Source organism: Schistocerca piceifrons, chromosome 3, assembly GCF_021461385.2.
Source record: "Schistocerca piceifrons isolate TAMUIC-IGC-003096 chromosome 3, iqSchPice1.1, whole genome shotgun sequence".
NCBI classification, from domain to species: Eukaryota; Metazoa; Arthropoda; class Insecta; order Orthoptera; family Acrididae; genus Schistocerca; species Schistocerca piceifrons.
This window is the reverse complement of record NC_060140.1, coordinates 106,922,154-106,942,679: the sequence shown is the minus strand read 5'-3', so window position 1 is coordinate 106,942,679 and position 20,526 is coordinate 106,922,154. Positions and strand designations below refer to the sequence as shown.

Here is a 20,526-nt window from a genome sequence, read left to right as displayed (position 1 = left end):
TATTATGAGAGTATTTTAATTTTTTTTAAATTTGGCCAATAGTTAAGCAAAATATTGAAAGTCAAACTTTTGTGCCCTGGAATCTGTTAGAAAGAAATCTGAGGCTGGAACCGAGCATTGGGATAGCCATTTAGTAATAAAAATGACATCAGAGGCACAGCAAATTGCTGGCTTCAATCAAATTTCACCAACTGAGAGCAAATGGTAGAAACCACAAGTACAGATAATGAAAGAATTACTCTGGCTAAGTGCCGTGGCTGCCAACTTCAGACATCACAGCGCCTACAGCATCGGCATCCCACTTCACGCCCAACCACCACGGGATGCCTGCATCACAGGGCATATATTCACCAGGAAAACCTACATCGTCTGTCTTGTCAACACTAATATTTACAGCAGCCACAACACGACACAACACCAGGTCTCCACCATCGGCTGCCAGGGACTACTACCCATTCACAGAGCCTGCAGAACAGCTTCATCAGAGGTCGCAGCTAGCCCAGGAACTACTTTGCTAGTGCCAGGCATGTGATCGCAAATAGTTCAAGCAGATACATCCGCCAAATGGGCTTTATAGGGCGGCGCACTGCTGGCAAAGGGCAGTTCGACGCACTGCTTGGAAGAATACAGAGCTGCCGCCATGAAAGACAAGGCCCGACGCCTCTTCTAGCTGGCCAATCTCTTGCAGACGGACTTGGTACAGTTGACGAACATATTGAACATTGTAGAATCGTTTGATTGTGATCTCTCCCTGTCAAGAGTCTGGTCTCTTTCTAGATCACCAAAGTTAAGCGCTGTTGGGCGTGGCCGGCACTTGGATAGGTGACCATCCAGCCGCCATGTGCTGTTGCCATTTTATGGGGTGCACTCAGCCTCGTGATGCCAATTGAGGAGCTACTCGACCGAATAGTAGCGGCTCCGGGAGAGCGGTGTGCTGACCACACGCCCCTCCTATCCGCATCCTCATCTGAGGATGACACGTCGGTCGGATGGTCCCGATGGGCTACTTGTGGCCTGAAGACAGAGTGCTTGTTTTTTTTTTTTTTTTTTCGTATATTGGTGACGATCTGCAGTCGGGATTGAGTCTGTTGTTCTTTTTGAGACTGTATTATTGTTCGTTTTGCTGAGTTCAGTAAACTGTTTTTGGACTGCATTTCTATTCTGCTACTGCAGATACTTCAGTGGCAATGAATTGGTTTCCGAGTTTCCTGCATTTGCTCGGTTGTTGTCCGCTATGGCAGATGGTATTCCAGGGATTGATGAACCCACCACATGAGTCATAACGCTGATGAAACATATGCAACAAATGAACTATCTCATTATTCAGCATTTACAGGCGATGTCTCCCCGCCGGTTCAGGTGCCAATGCAGAGGTCCCCCTAAGCTTCCCCGCTTCTTTGGCATTGGGCCACGGTGCCTGCATTTCCCAAGTTCGACAACTCCATTGAGCCTTGGGGTAACTACATGACTCATCTGGAGCATCACTTTATTGCTCATGATGTCACTAGTGACGTTCAGCGTCACGCATTTTTCTCTCGCCTATGTGGGCCCGGAAGTTTGTCACCTTCTGCAACAGTTGCATCCCGATGCAGAACCTCATCCTCTCTCCTATGAGGCATTGACTTCTAGCCTATTGGACTACTTTGACACTCAGGTCCACATGGCGGCAGCACGTCACAAGTTCTTCTGTTGTCAGAAGCTTCCCGCACAGACGTACTGGGAATGGATTGCTACGCTGCACGGTCTCTCCCGTGACTGTCGTTTTTTCTGTGGCAACACCCATTGCAAGCAGTCTTATGGTTTGGCACTCATTTATGATATGATTCTTGTCCATGCCCCAGATGATACCTTACAGGCAGATCTTCTGAAGCTGAAAGGTCCCTCTTTAGACACCTGTTTATCCAGTATCTGGGCTCATGAGCAGTCCTTTCACTCTACTTCCACGCTGCAGTCCCCAGTGCAGATCTTCACTACCCAACCCCCGCGACGCTGGTTCGCATCACCGCAGCCACTGCAGCAGCACCGGGGTCCTCTCCTGAGGCCACGCCCACCTGCGTCAATGGCGGCCACAGCAGCTGCAGCAACAACGGTTGCCCTCCTGTAGTCAATGCTTTGTCACACATCAGAGGCAAGATTGCCGCTTCCAGAGGGTGACCTGTTTGGCCTGTGGGGAGCACGGCCACAAAGCTGAGGTCTGTAAGTCGTCATTGTTGATAACCATGGACCACACTGCTCTGGGTGCCTGACTACGTGGTGGATGAGATGGACCGCTGCCACCGATTTCCTTCGTGCAATCAGTTTTTCTGCACACGATGGCAGCAACCACTCTGACTGTGCATGTGGATGGCACTCCTCTCCCTTTTCAAGTGGTTTCAGGGTCCTCTGCCATCATCATCGATAGGGATTCCTACCGTCAGTTGGGTTCACTGCTGCTTCGTCCGTTCCATACTTCCCTGAAGAGCTACAGCAATGACATCATATGACTACAGGGGTGGTTCTTGGCTCGGGTCCTGTAACTTACTCACGATGTCACTGCCTGGGTTTTGGTCCTTGCTACCACCAAGCCCACCAACTTATTGGTAATGGATCGTTTTCCCTTACTGGGCCTCGAAATACATGACTCGGGCATGGCTGTTCAGTCGCTGTCAGCAGACAATCACTTGCAGCAGCTTCTGGATGACTTCTCTGACATGTACTCTGCCGCATCTCTGGGGGTTTCCAGGTTCGAAGCCCATACTCCCTTCCCTCTGGAGTCACGAAGTTTCACCAGGCTGACTCGGTACCCTCCGTGACAAACTACACCAGGAGCTTCATCGCCTAGAGGCTGAGGGCATTCTGACCCTGGTCCCCCATAGTCATTGGGCTACACCCATGGTGTTCCTTGAGAAACTGAATGGATCTCTTCATATTTGTGGGGATTTTAAGGCCATTGTAAAAGCTCAGTCTGTTATTGCCTCCTATCCCATACCCAAGGTTGATGACATCCTGTGCAGGTGTTTGCCAAAATTGACTTGTGGGACCCATACCTCCAGTTGCATTTGGACGAGTCGTCAGAAACAATCTTGGTCATCAATACCCCTTTTGGACTCTTCCGTTACAACAGCCTCCTGTTCGGGGTCACCAGTGCTCAGGCCATCTTCCAGCACTATTTGGAAACATTGACAAAAGACATTCCGGGGACGGCTAACTACCTTGATGACATCTTAGTTGCTGGCATCTCCACCCCGGACTTGGCCCAGAACCTCCGGTGCCTCTTACATGTTCTTCAGGGTGTCAGCTTATGTTAGAACAAGGAGAGATGTCTTTTTTTTTTTGTTCCTCGGGTGACACACCTCGCCATGTTTTGAGTACTAATGGCATTTGGCTGACACCCCAGTATTTCGAGGCTATTCTGCGGCTGAAGTACGTCTCCCTGCCCAAGTCAGTCCTGGGTCTACTCAATTACTACTGCAATATTATCCCACATGCTGTGGCTCTGGCGGAACCCCTTCACCGCCTCCTCCAGACGAATGTTCCCCGGACTGGTCGCTGGTTTGTGATAGGGTGTTCCGCCGTCTGAAGTCTTGCCCCTGACGCCGGCTTGCCTTGTCTCTTATGACCCCACCAAGTCTCTCACCTTGCCTGCTGATGCATCAGGCTATTTGTGGGGGCCATCTTGTCTCACATCATCGATGGAGTCGAGCACCCGGTGGCCTTCGTCTCCAAAACACTATCCCCGGCTCAGCATAACAGCTAAATTGAGAAGGAGGCCTTGGCCACCATCTTTGGGTTTAAGAAATTCCACGATTTCATCTACTGCCATCACTTCACCTTATACACCAATCACAAGCCTCTGGTCTTGTTGTTCAGCACTATGTCTGCCATCACCACAAGGACTGCTCGCTGCCTCCAGCGCTGGGCCTTGTTCCTCGTGGAATATTCCTACAACATCCATTTTTTGGTCACAGCTCTCCATGCCAATGCGGATCTTCTCTCTCCTCTCCCAGTTGACGCCAACCCTGAGTTCGATGCTGACCCAGTTGCCTGTTTCCACCTGAATGACGCTGCTGCCGAGTCAGTTGCTGATTTGCTGCTGGATGCCAAGCTAGTCACACATAGCATGGCAGAAGACCCGACCCTCCAGGCGCTGATGCACCATGTTCAGACTGTCATCAGCAGCCGCAGCCAGAGGTCTGGACCTATTGGCACCGCCGCCAGGACCTGTCTGTCAGAGGTGAGGTCCTCCTCATCTTGTGTGATAATTATCGTTGGCGGGTTGTGCTGTCACCCTCCCTCCACCAGCAGGCCTCGGAGCTCCTGCACGTTGGTCGTTGGGGGATTGTCCTGACGAAACAGCTTGCCCGCCAGCATATCTACTGGAGGGGGATGGATGCTGCCATCACCCACATGGTGTCCTCATGTCCCTCTTGACCATGGCACCACTCGGTGCCCCCTCGACGTCTGTCCCCATGGCCTCCCGCTCTTTCTCCTTGGTCCCATTCCCACTTGGATTACGTGGGAGTGATCCTCAGCTCCTCCTGCCTTATCCTTGTGGATGCAGGCAGTGGGTTTCCTTATGTCTCCCGCATGTCCTCTACAGATATCCACCCATGCCAACCAAGCTCTTTCCCGCATCTTTGCCATTGAGGAACTTCCAGAGATGCTGGTGACTGACAATGGCCCTTAATTTACATCTGCTGAATTTACCTCCTTCTGCACCACCCTGGGCATCCAGTTGATTCATATTGCTCCCTTTCACCCTGCATCTAACGGATTAGCTGAACAGTTTGTCTGTACATTCAAAGTCCAGATGTCCAAATTGCATCCCCAACACTCCCTGGACAATGCCCTTACCATCTTTCTTTCCTCCTACCGGTCCACTCTTCAGGATGGGTCATCCCCAGCTGAAAAACTTCACAGCCGCCCTTATCAGTCCCCCTTGTCTCTTCTGTTTCCATCTTCTCCCCGCCCAGCTTCTCCGCATTCAGCATGGCCCCATTTTTCTCTGCAGGATCCGGTCTGGGTGATGGTGTTCACCTGGAATTGTTCCTGGTGGGTCCACACTAGGGTCTCGTTGAACATCAGCTGCGCTATGGTGGCAGTCACCCTCGATGACAGTGCGGTGTGCTAGAAGCATACTAACAAACTTCACCCCTGGCTTGGTCCACAGCTGGCTCCCGGCCATCTCCAGGGCTGTTGGTATTCGGGGATGACGGTGCTCCTCTCTTCGCCCGACCGCCGCCTCCGCCATCACCACCAGTCACACCCCAGGCGGACCCTCCAGCAAAGGTCACTATGTCCATGGAAGTGGATCCTGCACCTGCGACCGGCCCCGGTCACCTGTCGCCGACGTCCCCGGGGTCTGACATCGAGATGAGCCTTCCACTCACCCCTGGGAGCCTGGGAGGGGGAGGGGGGTTGGGGGAGAGGTTTGCTGTGGCCGCCCACTTCAGACATTGTAGCACCTACTGCATTGGCATCCCACTACAAGTCCAACCACCATGGGATGCCTACACCACAGGGCATATACTCACCAGGAAAAGCTATGTCATCTGTCTTGTCAACACTAATATTTGCCAGCAGCCACAACACGACACAACACCAGGTCTCCACCATCAGCTGCTAGGGACCGCTAACTGTTCACAGAGCCTGCAGAACAGCTTCATCAGAGGTCGCAGCTAGCCCAGGAACTACTTTACTAATGCCAGGCATGTGATCGCAAATAGTTCCGGCAGATACATCTGCCAAACGGGCTTTATAGGGTGGTGCACTGCCAGCAAAGGGCAGTTCGATGCATTGCTTGGAAGAATACAGAGCTGCCACCTTGGCATACAAGGCCGGATGCCTCTTCTAGCTGGCCGATCTCTTGCTGATGGACTTGGTATGGTTGATAAACATCTTGACATTGTAGAGTCATCTGATTGTGATCTCTTCCTGTGAATAGTCGGGTCTTTTCTATTATTATTTGTTATTGCATATCGTTGACAGTCTACAGTTGGGATCAAGTCTGTTGTTCGTTTGGAGATTGTATTATTTTTTTGTTTTGCTGAGCCCAATAAATTGTTTTTGGACTTGTGTTTTCCACATTTCTATTCTTCTAGCGCAGATACTTCACTAAGCACTGCTAAGCAGTGATGCCCAACAAGACTCAGTACGGTACCTCTGTTTTCCTACTTTTTCAATGACCTCCCATTCATCCTTCCAAACACATCTCCAGTGTTAGCTACAGATGGCACACAGTTACTCTTCCAATTTGACTCCTTTTTATTTGAAGTACAAGATCAATGACACAACGAAAGGCTCCTGTCCAGATTTTACAAGAGAAAATTGTTGTTAAACAACAAAGAGCAAAAAAGGAGAGGAGCAGGGAAGAAGAAAGAAGAGCAGGTGCATTGGCAGAGTGTGGCATACAGAGAGGTGGGAGGCAAGAATATGGAGCAGATGATAAGACAGAGGGGCCAGAAACTATTAGGTGGAGAGTGTCGTGACAGCACATAAGGTGATAGGAGGAAGTGATGGGACAGAGGGGGTGAAACTCTTGGGTGGAGGTAACCTACTGTCTCTGCATGGATTAATGAAGTGCGTTGGTGCACTGGCTAGCCTGTATGTGCTTTTAAGGTGGTTTTCCGCACCCCCTAGTGAATTCTGGGCTGGTGGCCAAGTCCCACCTCCATTACACAATTCACAAACATGTAGAAAACTTTTGTTCACATTCACATGCGTGACACTACTTCAGACAGTTAGGTGCACATGTTCTGTCCAGGAGGATCACGGGATGACGACAGGAAGGTAATATGGCCATCCCCTAAATAAACCATGAGAAATCTGACCCTAATCATGCCATTCCTGTGCCAGTGCAGGACAAAGGCCAGAATAAGAATAAGAAGAAGAAGTTTCTTTTGTCAAAAGAAATGTTTACCTGTTGGCAACAAGTGAAAAAAATACACAACCAACACATGCAAACCAAGGTAAACATTCATCCAGTGGGCCCAAAATTGAGCAGAAGTCATACTGTGATGAGAAATATGAGCAGCTAATTTTTCAACAAAATACTCCTAACCATTACAAACAAAACCTGTACTTTTAGCAGTAATGTAAAGCAAAAACTTATGAAAAACATTTTTTATTCTGTTGATAAGTAACTGTTATCAGTAACATGAGTAACAGGATACATATATTGTGTAATTTACATGCAAGTCGAAGTCTATCAGCAAACCTGCATGTAAATAATGCAAAATTATGTGTCATGTTGCTTATTTTGTTGATGACCATATTATCAATAGGTGTGACACAGGCTTACCAGGACAACTATTTCTATATGACATCAAATCTTACGCTTGATAACAGTATATAAACTAAAATTGCACAGGCCAATGAAAACAGTTACAGCCAAAAGCGGAAAGTGTTGCCATTTAAAGAATTTAATGAGTCTTTATTCCTGAGCCCCACATGTGAATGGAATGGGAATAAACTCTAATATGTTATGCTATGGGAAGTAATCTTGGCCATGCTCTTCACAGCAGTTTGCACAGAATGACTATTCTTTTTCTTATACTTGTAAACTCGTCAACTTTTGTTCTAAAAATGGTTGACGGTTTTGGGTAGCAAACTGACAGAAATATTTGCATTCATTAACATCAAATGGAATAGCACACTTAACATAATGTACTCATATTTGTTACAATAAAGTGTTGTCCTCAAGTTTGACAAAGACAACTTGTCAAACAGCTATCTGCATCAATACAACTTCACAATACATTTTACTGTTTTATGAAGTTTGCTGTCATCAAACAATTGTTTAAGTAATTCACAGAACCTAAATACAACTAGCTATCTAATTAAAAACTAAACAAATGGGATTGAACGTAATCAGGATAAATGCGGAATTGTACTCCCAATACATGTCTTGACAGGAAATATGAAGAATGTTCAGCATACAGGTACGGTGAGGAATTTCTATGATTACAGGAAATTTATCAATAACTCCTTGTATCAACAACCTTACCATTCCTTTTAGCTGCAGTATATTCATTTCTGAAGATGGAAAGTTTCATCTTATGCAAGGGTCATTAGCCAAGTATTTCTTAAAATTCTAAAAACAATTTCTCAACCTACAATACATAAACTACATGTAACATCCACCATTTACCTGATTCATTTTGTGTGTAACGAAATCAACATAGGGGTTTGTGTTCTGATGAGGCAGAGGCTTCCCAGATCCTGAAAGATTATCAAAATCTCCCCTGGCAATTGACTCTTGAATTAAATCTTCAACAAGGCGTTCCATCTCTGAGCTGTAATATACCAGTAGATGTTAAGAAGCTGCTACTTATAATCAAACAGAAGTATGAAAGTGAAAATGTTTTACATACCGTACTTTTATTTTCTTTGCTGCTTGTTTATCTTTTGTTACCAGTGTTGACTCATTAATTGTCAGTTTGGAAATTCGGTGGTTATAGACATTTTCAATAGCAGTCATGGCTCTGTACTTCTGGTACTGTTTCTGTCTTTGCTGAGGAGTTCCAGAACCAATGCCATAATAGCTCAGGTACTGTCTATGTTGTGGGGCAGTGTGCTAAAATGTTAACACTCTCTAGTTAGTTGATATTTCAACACTGAAAGGCATTTCATGAAAATTATTTTTACCAGCAATGTAATTTACAACGTGTTTGAACAATAAAACAAAATGATCAATTTAACATTCATTACACTGACAAAATTTGAAGCGAACTAAGTCACAGGAACATATGTCCTCTGTGTTACAATTAATAACACTTTCATAAAGAAACCAATCAACTCTGTCAAATAAAATGTTCTCAAGTTCCCAGCTGTGTCAAGTGGTTGAAAAGTCATGAGCTTCTGACCAAGAATTCCTTGACATTCTCAACTACATCTGCTTGAGAATTGCCAGGATATTTTATTCAATGTTATCACTGCGGGACTCTGCATTCTTAAATCAATGTTGTTATTCACACAGTGTGAAAAAAATGAATCTATAATTTTTATATTTCATCTGTGGAACTTCAACATCTCAGAATTAACTCCTGATATCCTACCCTCACAATATGTCCTGGAGATGCATAAGGTTTTCTTTTTTCTTTTTCTTTTTTTTATACAAATTATGAATTATCTCGCAGAATAACTTGCAAACTGGGTGAAAAAAGGCAGTGAGTGAAATAATTATCTTTCGACATACAATTTCTGAATAACTAATTTTGTTTCAAAGTACTAAAAGGCTGAGAGATTTGTACACTCTTGTGTGATTATCGTTCCGTGCATGGAACTGCATGGTACCAATACGTCCCAAAAAGCCGTACGCAAAAACGAGATTTTTTTGGTGGTTATATCTCAGCCTCTATTGATCACAGAGATAAGGGGTCAAGTGTTCTGGAGAGACTTTGGCCTAGCAACAATTTGAATACCCATCAGAAGAGTGGGCATTCCGTAGCTGTCTTACAGTACAGGGCCAAAATTTAAACATTATGCACTTCCTCCACCCCAGGCAAACTGAGCAATTCAGATGGTTATTTTGCATTAGTTGTGGTCTAGGTTGGGTCATAGATGCCTTATAAAAACATCATTTGTTCATGAATAGTTTCTGAGGAACCCCCAAAAAAAACCAAGAATTTTAGGTACCGAAAGTACCAATTGCGAGGATGGCAACTTCAGTAATTTCTATTCATGGCAAATTGTGGAAATTTTCACTATATTTTGTTATGATGATGTTCTAAGAGAACTTTGAAATTTTTTTTGATATCACAATCCATTACTGAGATCCTGTGGTTTAAAGTTATTGTACTTATGCACATAATATCCAGTCTGAGATGTAAATGTAGTTTCAACTGATATAGTGAACACATGGTAAGGGTTTTGGGGTCATTGCAAGGGTTCTGAGGTCACCAAACCCTGTTTTTAGTTGCCACCTTTACACCAATAAAACATTATGACATGCTCTCTCTGTATAATGGGCAGTTCATGCCTAAACAGGCTGTCTTGACCTGGAAATTATTCGATGGTGCCACCTGGCAACGTAAGCACCTTCCAAAGAATTGTTTTGTCATATGGAATTCTCTGTACTTGCAAATCAAACACCACATTTTCTGGTATACTGTAGGTGTAGCCTAAATATGTTGTTCATTTTTACATACAATAGTGTAAAATGAACTTGTGTTGTATGGGAAGCATTTTTGTGTTAACTTTATATTATGTGTACTTATTTGTTGTTTATGTGTCTCAAAGTATGTAAATGTGTTGAAGTATATACATAAACTGTAGAAACTTTCCTGACCTACAAAATTCATTTTATATAAGCACGACACACTTCCATAACAGGGAAAAGTAGGGAATCAGCTGTAAAATGCTCCTGTCGAAGCACAAAAAAGGCAAACATGCTCCTCTTTGAAAGACTCCAACAGAAAAGTGGGAACCAGCTGCCTCAATCCTCGTGCTACCTTCCTTGCTAAAAATTTTGATATGTAAACATATTCACACTTTTTTGTGCTGAAAGAGAGTAGCTGAAAGACAGTGATGGTGGAGGAGAGAAGACATAGGTCCAGTGGGGAGGGGGGTAGGGGGTGGGGGGGGGGAGGGAGATGGTGAAAGCAGGAAAGTGGCATAAAAGAGAAATTGAGATGAATGAAGATAATAGCAGTGGGAGCCAAACAGAGAGGAGACAATGACAGCTACTGAGTGAAATTGGTAGTAAAAGAGAAAGAGAGATGGAGGGAGATAATAGCAGGAAGAGTAAAAGAGAGAAGAGACAGTGGAAATGAAACAGAGAGATGTGTGGAGACCATACATTGTCTTGGAGAGTCTGCAACCTAAGGCTATGAGTAATAGAAGCAACTGGCAGTGTGCGACAGCTTCACGCAACAAAACAAAACCGCAGGTATAACTACAGAAGTGTCCTCAATTGGTGATGTCCATGACACTCTTAGTCTTCCCCTATAAATGGCGACGTTTTAATACAAACATGTTTGAATGTTGTAGCTGAAGCATCCATGACAGGGCAAAGTGCTGGAGCAGATGTTCTGGCTGCTATGAAATACTTATCATCTGTTTTTAAGGAAACTATTTGACGAAAAAGTTGATCCTTCTGCATCTTACAGCTTGACAACTTCACTCAATAAAGAACTGAATTTCTTTCATCCTAGTTACTGTGCTGCATGAAACCAAGTAAATTACTGGACGAAATTTTTAAGAGTTTGCAGAGGTAAAAATGCACTGCACAGACTTTGCATATAGTTGGTTTTAGGTCACACTTTATTGCATATGAAATGTAACCAACATATGTAAATTGTACTTGAAGTTGAAATCAGAACAATATCTCTCTTAGTTCTAGAGATTTTGAATTTTATACCTGGAGAACGAGTCATATGCTGTGTGTCTGATTACATCCCTGCGCATCAGGAATCATATGGTAGTAAAAATCCTCATACTTCATAAACGGTTTATACTTCATAAATGGTTTGAGATATCAAAATGCTCTTTTTTTAATATGATAGCATGCAAAAAGGATGTAGTTTATTGTATAATTAACACTCAAAACATTTTGGTCAAATGTTTGGGTGGAGAAAAAACAAGATTCTCTTTAAATTACACAATGAGTTTTTGTCTGAATTTTCATACCCAAACTAAGAGCGAGAAATGAACAAATGGGGTATCAAAGTGACTAGTGTGAAATCTAGTCTCACAGACAAATATTTAATTCCTTGAAAGTAATCAGTATAATTAAGAAAAATTTAGTGAGTCAAGGGAAAACTGAACTATTTCATGAACAGCTAGCTGTGTAAATGAAGTGTCAAAAAGTTTCTCTCTTCAAAGCCGAGCTAATCTGCACGTAAAAAGATATTGGTGTGATATTCAACTGTCAAAAAGGCTTCCTTTGAATCAAGTATTAAATTTCAGAAATTTTGAGAACAAAGGTGCTGGGAAGACAAATGAAGTGTCAATAATATCATGCTTTCTGAACAAAATTTGGAAATAAAAGACAAAATGAAGAAGAAATTGGTCAAACGTTTTGTGAAATGATTTATCTAAAAGAAATAGAATAGTTTAGAGAAACATTTGACGTGCCTTTGAACGATGCTCAAAATTATACACAGCAAATTAGGTGTCTTAAGTCTATTTTATTTCTTGCTTTTAGACAAAACATTTGACCCGTAATGTAACTGGATTACAAAAAAATATACTCACCAAGTGGCCATATAAACGTTTTGGAATTTGCAAGCTTTCAGAGCCAGTGGTTACTTCTTTTGCCAGAAGGGTTGAGGAGAAAGAAGAGTGATGATGGAGAAGGGCTGGTGAGGTTGCGGAAAAGGGGAGGGTTTGGAAAAGTCGCCCAGGAATTTAATGTGTATGACATACTGGGATAGATATGTATACTTAACAATATTACTTTGAGATGCGGTGTATGGACTATAGATACAACTTAGTACACGGAACAGATAATAGGATTGTAGAAGAGTTGGTTAAAATGTCAGAAGTAACTGAGTCCAAACCCGGGACCTACAATGATTCAGATTACCAGCCAAGGGTGCTACTGCTGGGATCACTCATTTTCCCCTACTTAAGTTACATAGTCATACTTCCACACTTACTGGCTGCTGAAAGTTCATGGTCATGTAAGGAACACGCAATCTTTAATTTACTGATGACAGCCGAATGTATCTCTGCTCATCCGCATATATTTGTCTGGTGATATTTGTAGTTAATACAAATTATGAAGGTCTCCATGAAGATTCTGCCCTTTGTAAATTTAATGAACAGCACTTCTTTAACACATTATTTTCTTACGCAAAGCTGAATTTGTTGCCTTACTCTTGAGCTACAATATTCTATGGTCTATGTGCGCTCTTTTATATATAGAAACAGCTGGTTGGCTCTACAAGCCATCTTGCAGTTGGAGTTGCTCGCTCGAACGTAGGATATCAGGGCATGTTGCCCAACGCTGCTGCTTGTAGCTGGAATGTTGTGAATCTACAGAGAGAGAGAGAGAGAGAGAGAGAGAGAGAGAGAGAGATGTACACAATGATTGTGGATAGTGCTATCAGTTTGCAAACCTGTTCTTGTAGTGTTCGGTGTGAAGATTAGTTTTATACAGCTCTCCATGCTACTCTATCCTGTGTATGCCCCATCATTTATTTGAGCCTGTTTACTATATGCATCTCTTGTCTTCCTCTACAATTCTTATCCCCAACCCTTCCCTTCAGTACTAAATTGGTGAGCTCTTGGTATCAGCCGATCCTATCTTTTAGTCATATTGTGCCACAAACTTCTTTTCTCCCCAGTTCTACTCAGTACATCCTCATTAGTGACATGATCTACCCACCTAATCCTCTAGATCTACATCTGCATCTACATCTACCCCTATACTCTGTAAGCCACCATATGGTGCATGCCGAAGAGCACCTTGTACTATCACCTGTCATTTCCCTACCTGTCCCACTCACAAACAGAGCAAGAATAAAACATGTTTATGTGTCTCAGTACAATCCCTAATTTCTCGTATCTTATTTTCGTGGTCCTTATGTGAAAAATAGGTTAGCAGTAGTAACATCCTTCTACAGTCAGCTTCAAATACTGGTTCTCGAATTTTCTCAATATGCTGCTAGAAAGCCTCTCGGGCATGTTGCTTGAAAGTATCTCGGGTATGCATCAATCGATGCAGCTGCATGCCCGAGAGACTTTTTTCAACAGTGTCCCGCAAAAAGAACATCGGATTTCTACCAAGGTTTCCCATTTGAGTTCACACAGAACACTGTATCCGAACATTATGGGATTGTTTTTCCAACACATCTGCATTAATTAACACATTTCTACATTTAGAGGAAGCTGCCATTCATCATATCTACTAGAAATTTTGCCTAAGTCACTTTGCATCCTCCTACAGTCATCTGATGATGGCACTTCCCCATACACCACTGCATCTTCAGCATTCTTCTGTAGCACCACATTTCAATAGCTTCTATTCTATTCTTGTCTGAACCGCTTGTCATCCATGATTCATAAGACCATAAGAATAATAACTAAAAGTAGTGTTTACTGTTTTTGTTATTGTTGCCACTGCTACGATGGTTATGACAATGATGATTATGCTGCTGTTGTCTTTGGGTCTTCAGTCTAAAGACTGTTACTCAATCTGTGCATCTAATCTTCAGCATCATTTTGCAGCACCATGTTTCAAAAGCTTCTACTCTCTTCTCATCTGAATTGCTTATTATCCACATTCCACTCCTGTGCAAGGCTACACTTCAGACAAAACCTTCAAAAAAACACTTCTTAACGCTTAAATTTATATTCAGTGTTAATCAATTTCTCTTCTTCGGGGATACTTTTCTTGCTATTGCCTCTCTACTTTGGCCATCATCAGTTGTTTTACCAACCAAATAGCAAAACCAATCTACTACTTTTAGTGTCTCATTTTCTAATGTAATTCCTCAGCATTTCCAGATTTAATGCAACTACATTTCATTACCCTTGTTTTGCTTTAGCTGATATTTACCTTATATCCTCCTTTCAAGATATTGCACATTCCTGCCAGCTGCTCTTCCAAGTCCTTCGCTGTCTGTAACAGAATTACAAGTCATTGGCAAACCTCAAGGTTTTTATTTCTTCTCCCTCAAATTAAATTCTTTCTTTAAATTTTTCTTTGGCTCGCTTTACTGCTTGCTCAATATTCACACTGAATAAAATTTCGGATAGTTTAGAACCTGTCTCATTTCCTTCTCAACCTCTGCTTCCATTTTGTGCCCTTCAACTCTTATAAATGCCTCCAAATAATTTGTGCCAGTATTCTAGTTCAATAACATTCACACCTGTCAGAACCCACTTTTTTGGAATTCGAATTGTTACATTTTTCTTGAAGTACATGGGTATTTTGCCTGTCTCACACATATTGCACACCATATGGAATATATCTGTCATGGTTGGTTATCCCAAAGATATTAGTAGTTCTGAGGGAATGTCATCTATTCCCACGACCTTGTTCCAACTTCGGTCCTTCAGTGCTCTGTCAAATTCTTCTCACAGTATCGTATCTCCCATCTCATCTTCATCACGTCCTCTTCCTTTTTACTACTGTAGTAGAATGAAATGTTCCTGAAGACTGGAAGTGACACTATAGGAAAGGTCAAGATCAGTGATCCTGTAAGTAATTTCTCTCACACAGATGAAAGAAGTTTGGTCAAAGATACTAACAGAATTAACATTAGCAATGTAGAAAAGTATAACAACTGATGATGAAATGTAGAAGTGAGTAAGAGGGAGACTACAAGGTATACTGAACACTTTTTAAACTAGTACACAAAGCAAAGATAATATCAGAAAAGAACAAGATCAGACAGTAGGATAAAAGTTTTGACATTTAGGTTTTCTTAGTGCATATTAATGATGGCTATTTATAACATAAAAAATTATAGATAGACTTACTCTTATGTCAAATTCTTGTTTGTTTTCTTCATAATACAAGCCATATTCACAAGCTCCTTTTTCAGAATTCCAACGGTCTGCTGCAAATTTATTTTGTAACTCTCTGTAAGCCCTTTCTATCTGCAAGGTAACAAAAAACAAGGACATTATTGGCTCTATTTTGTCTAATAATGATTATTGGAGAACCATGCTGTTATGTGATCTAGAATGTTTCTAATATATAGTACCAATGAGTCATGATTTGGTTTGGTTCACTTTACACATTCATTACACAAATTGCATGCTTTTATCAAAACATATGGTATGTTGATTTACAGGTGAGTTGCTCTAGTATAAACATAAATTAGCAGTTTGAAAAGTGCAACAATGATGGCTGCACTACTAATGTTAGAATGAAACACACATGAACTGACAGCCTGGAACATTTGTTTTCAATGTCTTCCTCCAATAAATAACACTCACGTTGTTCATGGTGCTTTCACACTCACCCACAATGGTCTTCATTATTATTCACACTGCCCAACAAATGTTTATAACAATGGAGTCCACTGTGAGTGAGCCCGAAAACATAAAAAATAATGTGAATGTAATTTTTTGCTGAAATACAGTGAAAATAAATATTCCCGGTATTCATTTAAGTAAGTCTCATTCTAACATGAGTTTGCAACACAATCATTACATCACACATCTTACACTGTTAGTTCCTGTTTATCCTTGTATTTTGATAAAAGTTTAATTACTTTCTGGACCTACAGAATTCTTATATCACTGAATCAAGCAATGGAAACTCCAGGTTGACATATCAACAATATTAGGAAAAGGACAGATTGCTACTCACTGTAAAGGTGACAGATTGAGTTGCAAGCAGCCACTGTCACGTTAACAGTTGTGCCTGTCTGCAACTAAATGTGTCATCTTTACAGTGACAAGCAATCTATCCTTTTCCTTATATCACTGAATCATGTATAAACAAACACACACACACACACACACACACACACACACACACACACACACGCAAAACCTTTGCTTTTTGTTATCAGTTTTGCATACAATTAACTTCAGAAATTTTTATGTACATAACACTTTTCAAAGTTTTTTTGTTGTTGTGCCTATTTGCGACTCAGCATTTCTGATATATGGTGAGTAGCAACTTTCCTTCTCATAATATTGATACTTTTCAGTAAATTACGAGACAGAACTGCTGACCAGTGCTTATCTTCAGGGGGGCAACATGTGTAGCACTGCTGACAAGATACATAAAACATAAAGTGATACATTTCCTAAAGTTTGAAACTAATAGTTCCTCCCATGGAGAGAAGAGAGGGATGGATAAGAAAAGTTAAAAATATGGGGCAGGTCACTCATACTTGATACATTTCTTCCCTTTATAATGATGAAAACAACCAATTTCCAACAAAATAAGGTAGTTGAATAGATAAAAAAATCTACTCACCACGTGACGACAGAACAAACACATAAAAGATTATAATTAGGCAAGCTTTCACAGCCAGTGGCTTCTTCTTCAGGCCGAAGGGTTGAAGGAGAAGAAAGAGGGGTGATGGTAAAGGACTGGAAAGCTCTAGGAAAAGGGGTAGATTTAAGAAAGTCACCAAGAACTGCTGGTCAGGGGAGACTTACCAGCCAGGATGAGAAGGAAAGACTGATTGTTGGGGACTCCACCAGACGAGATTTGCAAACCTGAGAGCTTAAAGGTGGAAGACTGAGATTTCTGCCTAAACATCATGCATGAGACAATAAGAGTGGACAGCTAAGTATGAGGGTTGTACCAAAAGTAAGGTTCCCAATGAGCTACAGCCTCGAGGGAAGGTGTTAGGCTAAATCTGACAACAGTTCCGAGCACAGTGGTTCCCCTACTCTTGAGGCTGGATGTTCGCAATTCGCTACGTCACTGAGGGAAGTATTGATTGCTGCTCCTGCCAAGTGCGAGTTTTGAGCAGTAATTCGATTTCTCCATGCAAGGACATTATCGCCCGTGAAGATTCACTGGCAACTGACTGAGGTTTATGGTGAAGAGTACATGTCCGTTCAGCATGTCTGCAAATGGTGCAGGGCTTTTGCTGATGGTCGCACGGAAGTTCATGATGAAGAACGAAGTGGAAGACAACAGGTTTTGGATACAATTGTCCAGAAGATCAACAGTGAGCTGCTCAAAGATCGGAGGGTCACCGTCCGTGAACTTGCTGAACACATTCCTGAAGCTTCCCACAGCACAACTGAAAGAACTTTAGCAGGAATGTTGGGTTATTGCCAGGTATGTGCTCGCTGGGTGCCCCGGATGCTGACTGATGGCACAAGGTGCAACGCCTTGACTGTGCTCGCAAGTTTCTTCAACATGAGGGGGAAGGCAACAAGGAGAAGCTGTTGAACTCTATCATCACGGGAGATGAAATGTGGGTGTTTCATTACACCCCCGAAACAAAACAATGATCTCGTCAGTGGCCTCATTCGGTTCACCGCCACCAAAGAAATTCAAACAAACGCAGTCAGCAGGAAAGGTTATGGCGACTGTGTTTTTGGATTGGAAGGGGGCATTCCTCATCAATTTCATGCAACCTGGGATGACAATAAACTCAAACAGATATTGTGAAACATTGACCAAACTCTGGCAAGCAATCCAGCATCGCTGAAGTGAAAGAGGGAGTAGTGCTTCTTCATGACAACACTTGGCCCCACGTCGCTCGTCAAACACAGGAGCGTTTGAAGAAATCTGGGTGGACTATTATGCCCCATCTCCCGTACAGCCCAGACTTAGCCCCCAGCAATTATCACCTCTTCCCCAAGCTAAAAGAACACTTAGATGGCAAACTCTTAAAGAGTGATGATGAAGTCCAAGCAGAGGTCACACACTTCCTCAATGGTTTGGAAGGAGACTTCTTTGACTTAGAAATACGAAAGCTGGAGCATTGTCTTCATAAGCGCGTCAAAAAAAATGGAGATTCTGTTGAAAAATAGACAAAGGTGTAAGCTTTTCAATGATGTATAAATTAATAACAATAAACAATGTTTTCTATTTGTAAAAAAAATGGGAACCTTACTTTTGGTACAACTCTCATACATTGTATGTGACAGAGAGGGAGCCTTGACATTCAAAGCAAACATATTTGTTCAGACGCAGACTCCTTACAGCAATACACCACAATTCTCACCCCAGTCCTCACTGTACATAATCACCCCACCAGCCTCATTCAAAAGCAGATTTCCTGGGCCATCACATCCAATCCTGGTACTGCTGATCCCTCCAAAAAACAACTTCCAAGCACACCATTGGTCACTCAGTATTATCCAGGTCTGTAATATATTAATCAGTTAGTTTGACAAGGCCATGACTTCCTAAAATCATGCCCTGAAATGAGATCTATTCTGTCTGAGATTTTGCCCACCACACCTACAATAGCTTTTTGTCACCTCCCAATCTCCGTAATATTTTTGTCAGCCCCTATGCTCCTTCTGCACCCATCTCCCTACCGTATGGCTCCTACCCTGTGACTGTCCCCACCACCCTATGCAACCTCCCACCACCACCTATACCAGCCCTGTAACTGGCAAAACATATATCAAAGGGAGAGCCACCTGTGAAATGACACCTGTCATATACCAACTGTTATGTAAACAATGTCTGGCCTTCTACATTGACATGACTACAACCAAATTATGAGCTAGGATGAATGGAGATAGGCAGAGGGTGTATACTGGCAACACACAGTATCCTGTTGCATAGCGTGTTTTACAATATGAAAATTGTGACTATGGTGCCTGTTTCACCACATGTGCCCTCTGGATTCTTCACCCAGACACAAAGACACAAGTTTCTCAGAACTCCGCAGATGGGAACTAGCGTTACAACATGTCCTTGGTTCTCATCATCCACACGGCCCTAATTTACGTTAATTTCTTCTGCCTTAGCAGTTCCTTTCTTCACTCTGTTTAAGTTTTCTACATCTTTCATTTTCTTACCTGTCTATTTATCGACACTCCCCCCTCTGTTACATACAATGCACTTAGATTTTCATTCTTATTAACTCATGCATGATGCTTAAGCAGTAATCTCTGCCTTGCACATAACCCCGTCTTCCACCTTTAAGCTCTCAGGGTTTCAAATCTTGTCCGGTGCAGTCCCCAATATTCAGTCTTTCCTCCCTTGACTTGGGGTTCTGGGTACTTTCCTGAAATATACCCCTTTCCCTAGAACTCTCCAGTCCTTTTCCTTCACCTCTCTTCCTTCCCCTTCAACTCAACTGTCTGAAGAAGAAGCCACGGGCTCTGAAAGCTTGCCTAATTACAATCTTTTATGTGTATGCCCTGCTGCCACTTGGTGAGTAGATTTTTTATCTATCCAATTACCTTATTTCTTCTCGTTAGTTGGATGGGCCCCCCATGAACCATGGACCTTGCCGTTGGTGGGGAGGCTTGCGTGCCTCAGCGATACAGATGGCCGTACCGTAGGTGCAACCACAACGGAGCGGTATCTGTTGAGAGGCCAGACAAACATGTGGTTCCTGAAGAGGGGCAGTAGCCTTTTCAGTAGTTGCAGGGGCAACAGTCTGGATGATTGACTGATCTGGCCTTGTAACATTAACCAAAACGGCCTTGCTGTGCTGGTACTGCGAACGGCTGAAAGCAAGGGGAAACTACAGCCGTAATTTTTCCCGAGGACATGCAGCTTTACTGTATGATTAAATGATGATGGCGTCCTCTTGGGTAAAATATTCCGGAGGTAAAATAGTCCCCCATTCGGATCTCCGGGCGGGGACTACTCAGGAGGACGTCGTTATCAGGAGAAAGAAAACTGGCATTCTACGGATCGGAGCGTGGAATGTCAGATCCCTTAATCGGGCAGGTAGGTTAGAAAATTTAAAAAGGGAAATGGATAGGTTAAAGTTAGATATAGTGGGAATTAGTGAAGTTCGGTGGCAGGAGGAACAAGACTTTTGGTCAGGTGATTACAGGGTTATAAATACAAAATCAAATAGGGGTAATGCAGGAGTAGGTTTAATAATGAATAAAAAAATAGGAGTGCGGGTTAGCTACTACAAACAGCATAGTGAACGCATTATTGTGGCCAAGATAGACACAAAGCCCATGCCTACTACAGTA

The 20,526-nt window shown here is 42.6% G+C and overlaps 1 protein-coding gene across 1 annotated transcript in view; it reads right to left on the bottom strand.

The window, feature by feature from the left end:
- The window catches only part of LOC124787811 (dnaJ homolog subfamily C member 28), a 64,844-nt gene that overhangs the window by 10,575 nt on the left and 33,743 nt on the right, over positions 1 to 20,526 (bottom strand). Inside the window, exons 3-5 of the mRNA XM_047254738.1 lie at positions 15,409 to 15,528; positions 8,352 to 8,554; positions 8,129 to 8,273 (exon numbers count right to left, since the gene is read on the bottom strand). Of these exons, the coding sequence (XP_047110694.1) occupies positions 8,129 to 8,273; positions 8,352 to 8,554; positions 15,409 to 15,528 (468 nt within the window). The remainder of the gene's footprint in view (positions 1 to 8,128; positions 8,274 to 8,351; positions 8,555 to 15,408; positions 15,529 to 20,526) is intronic.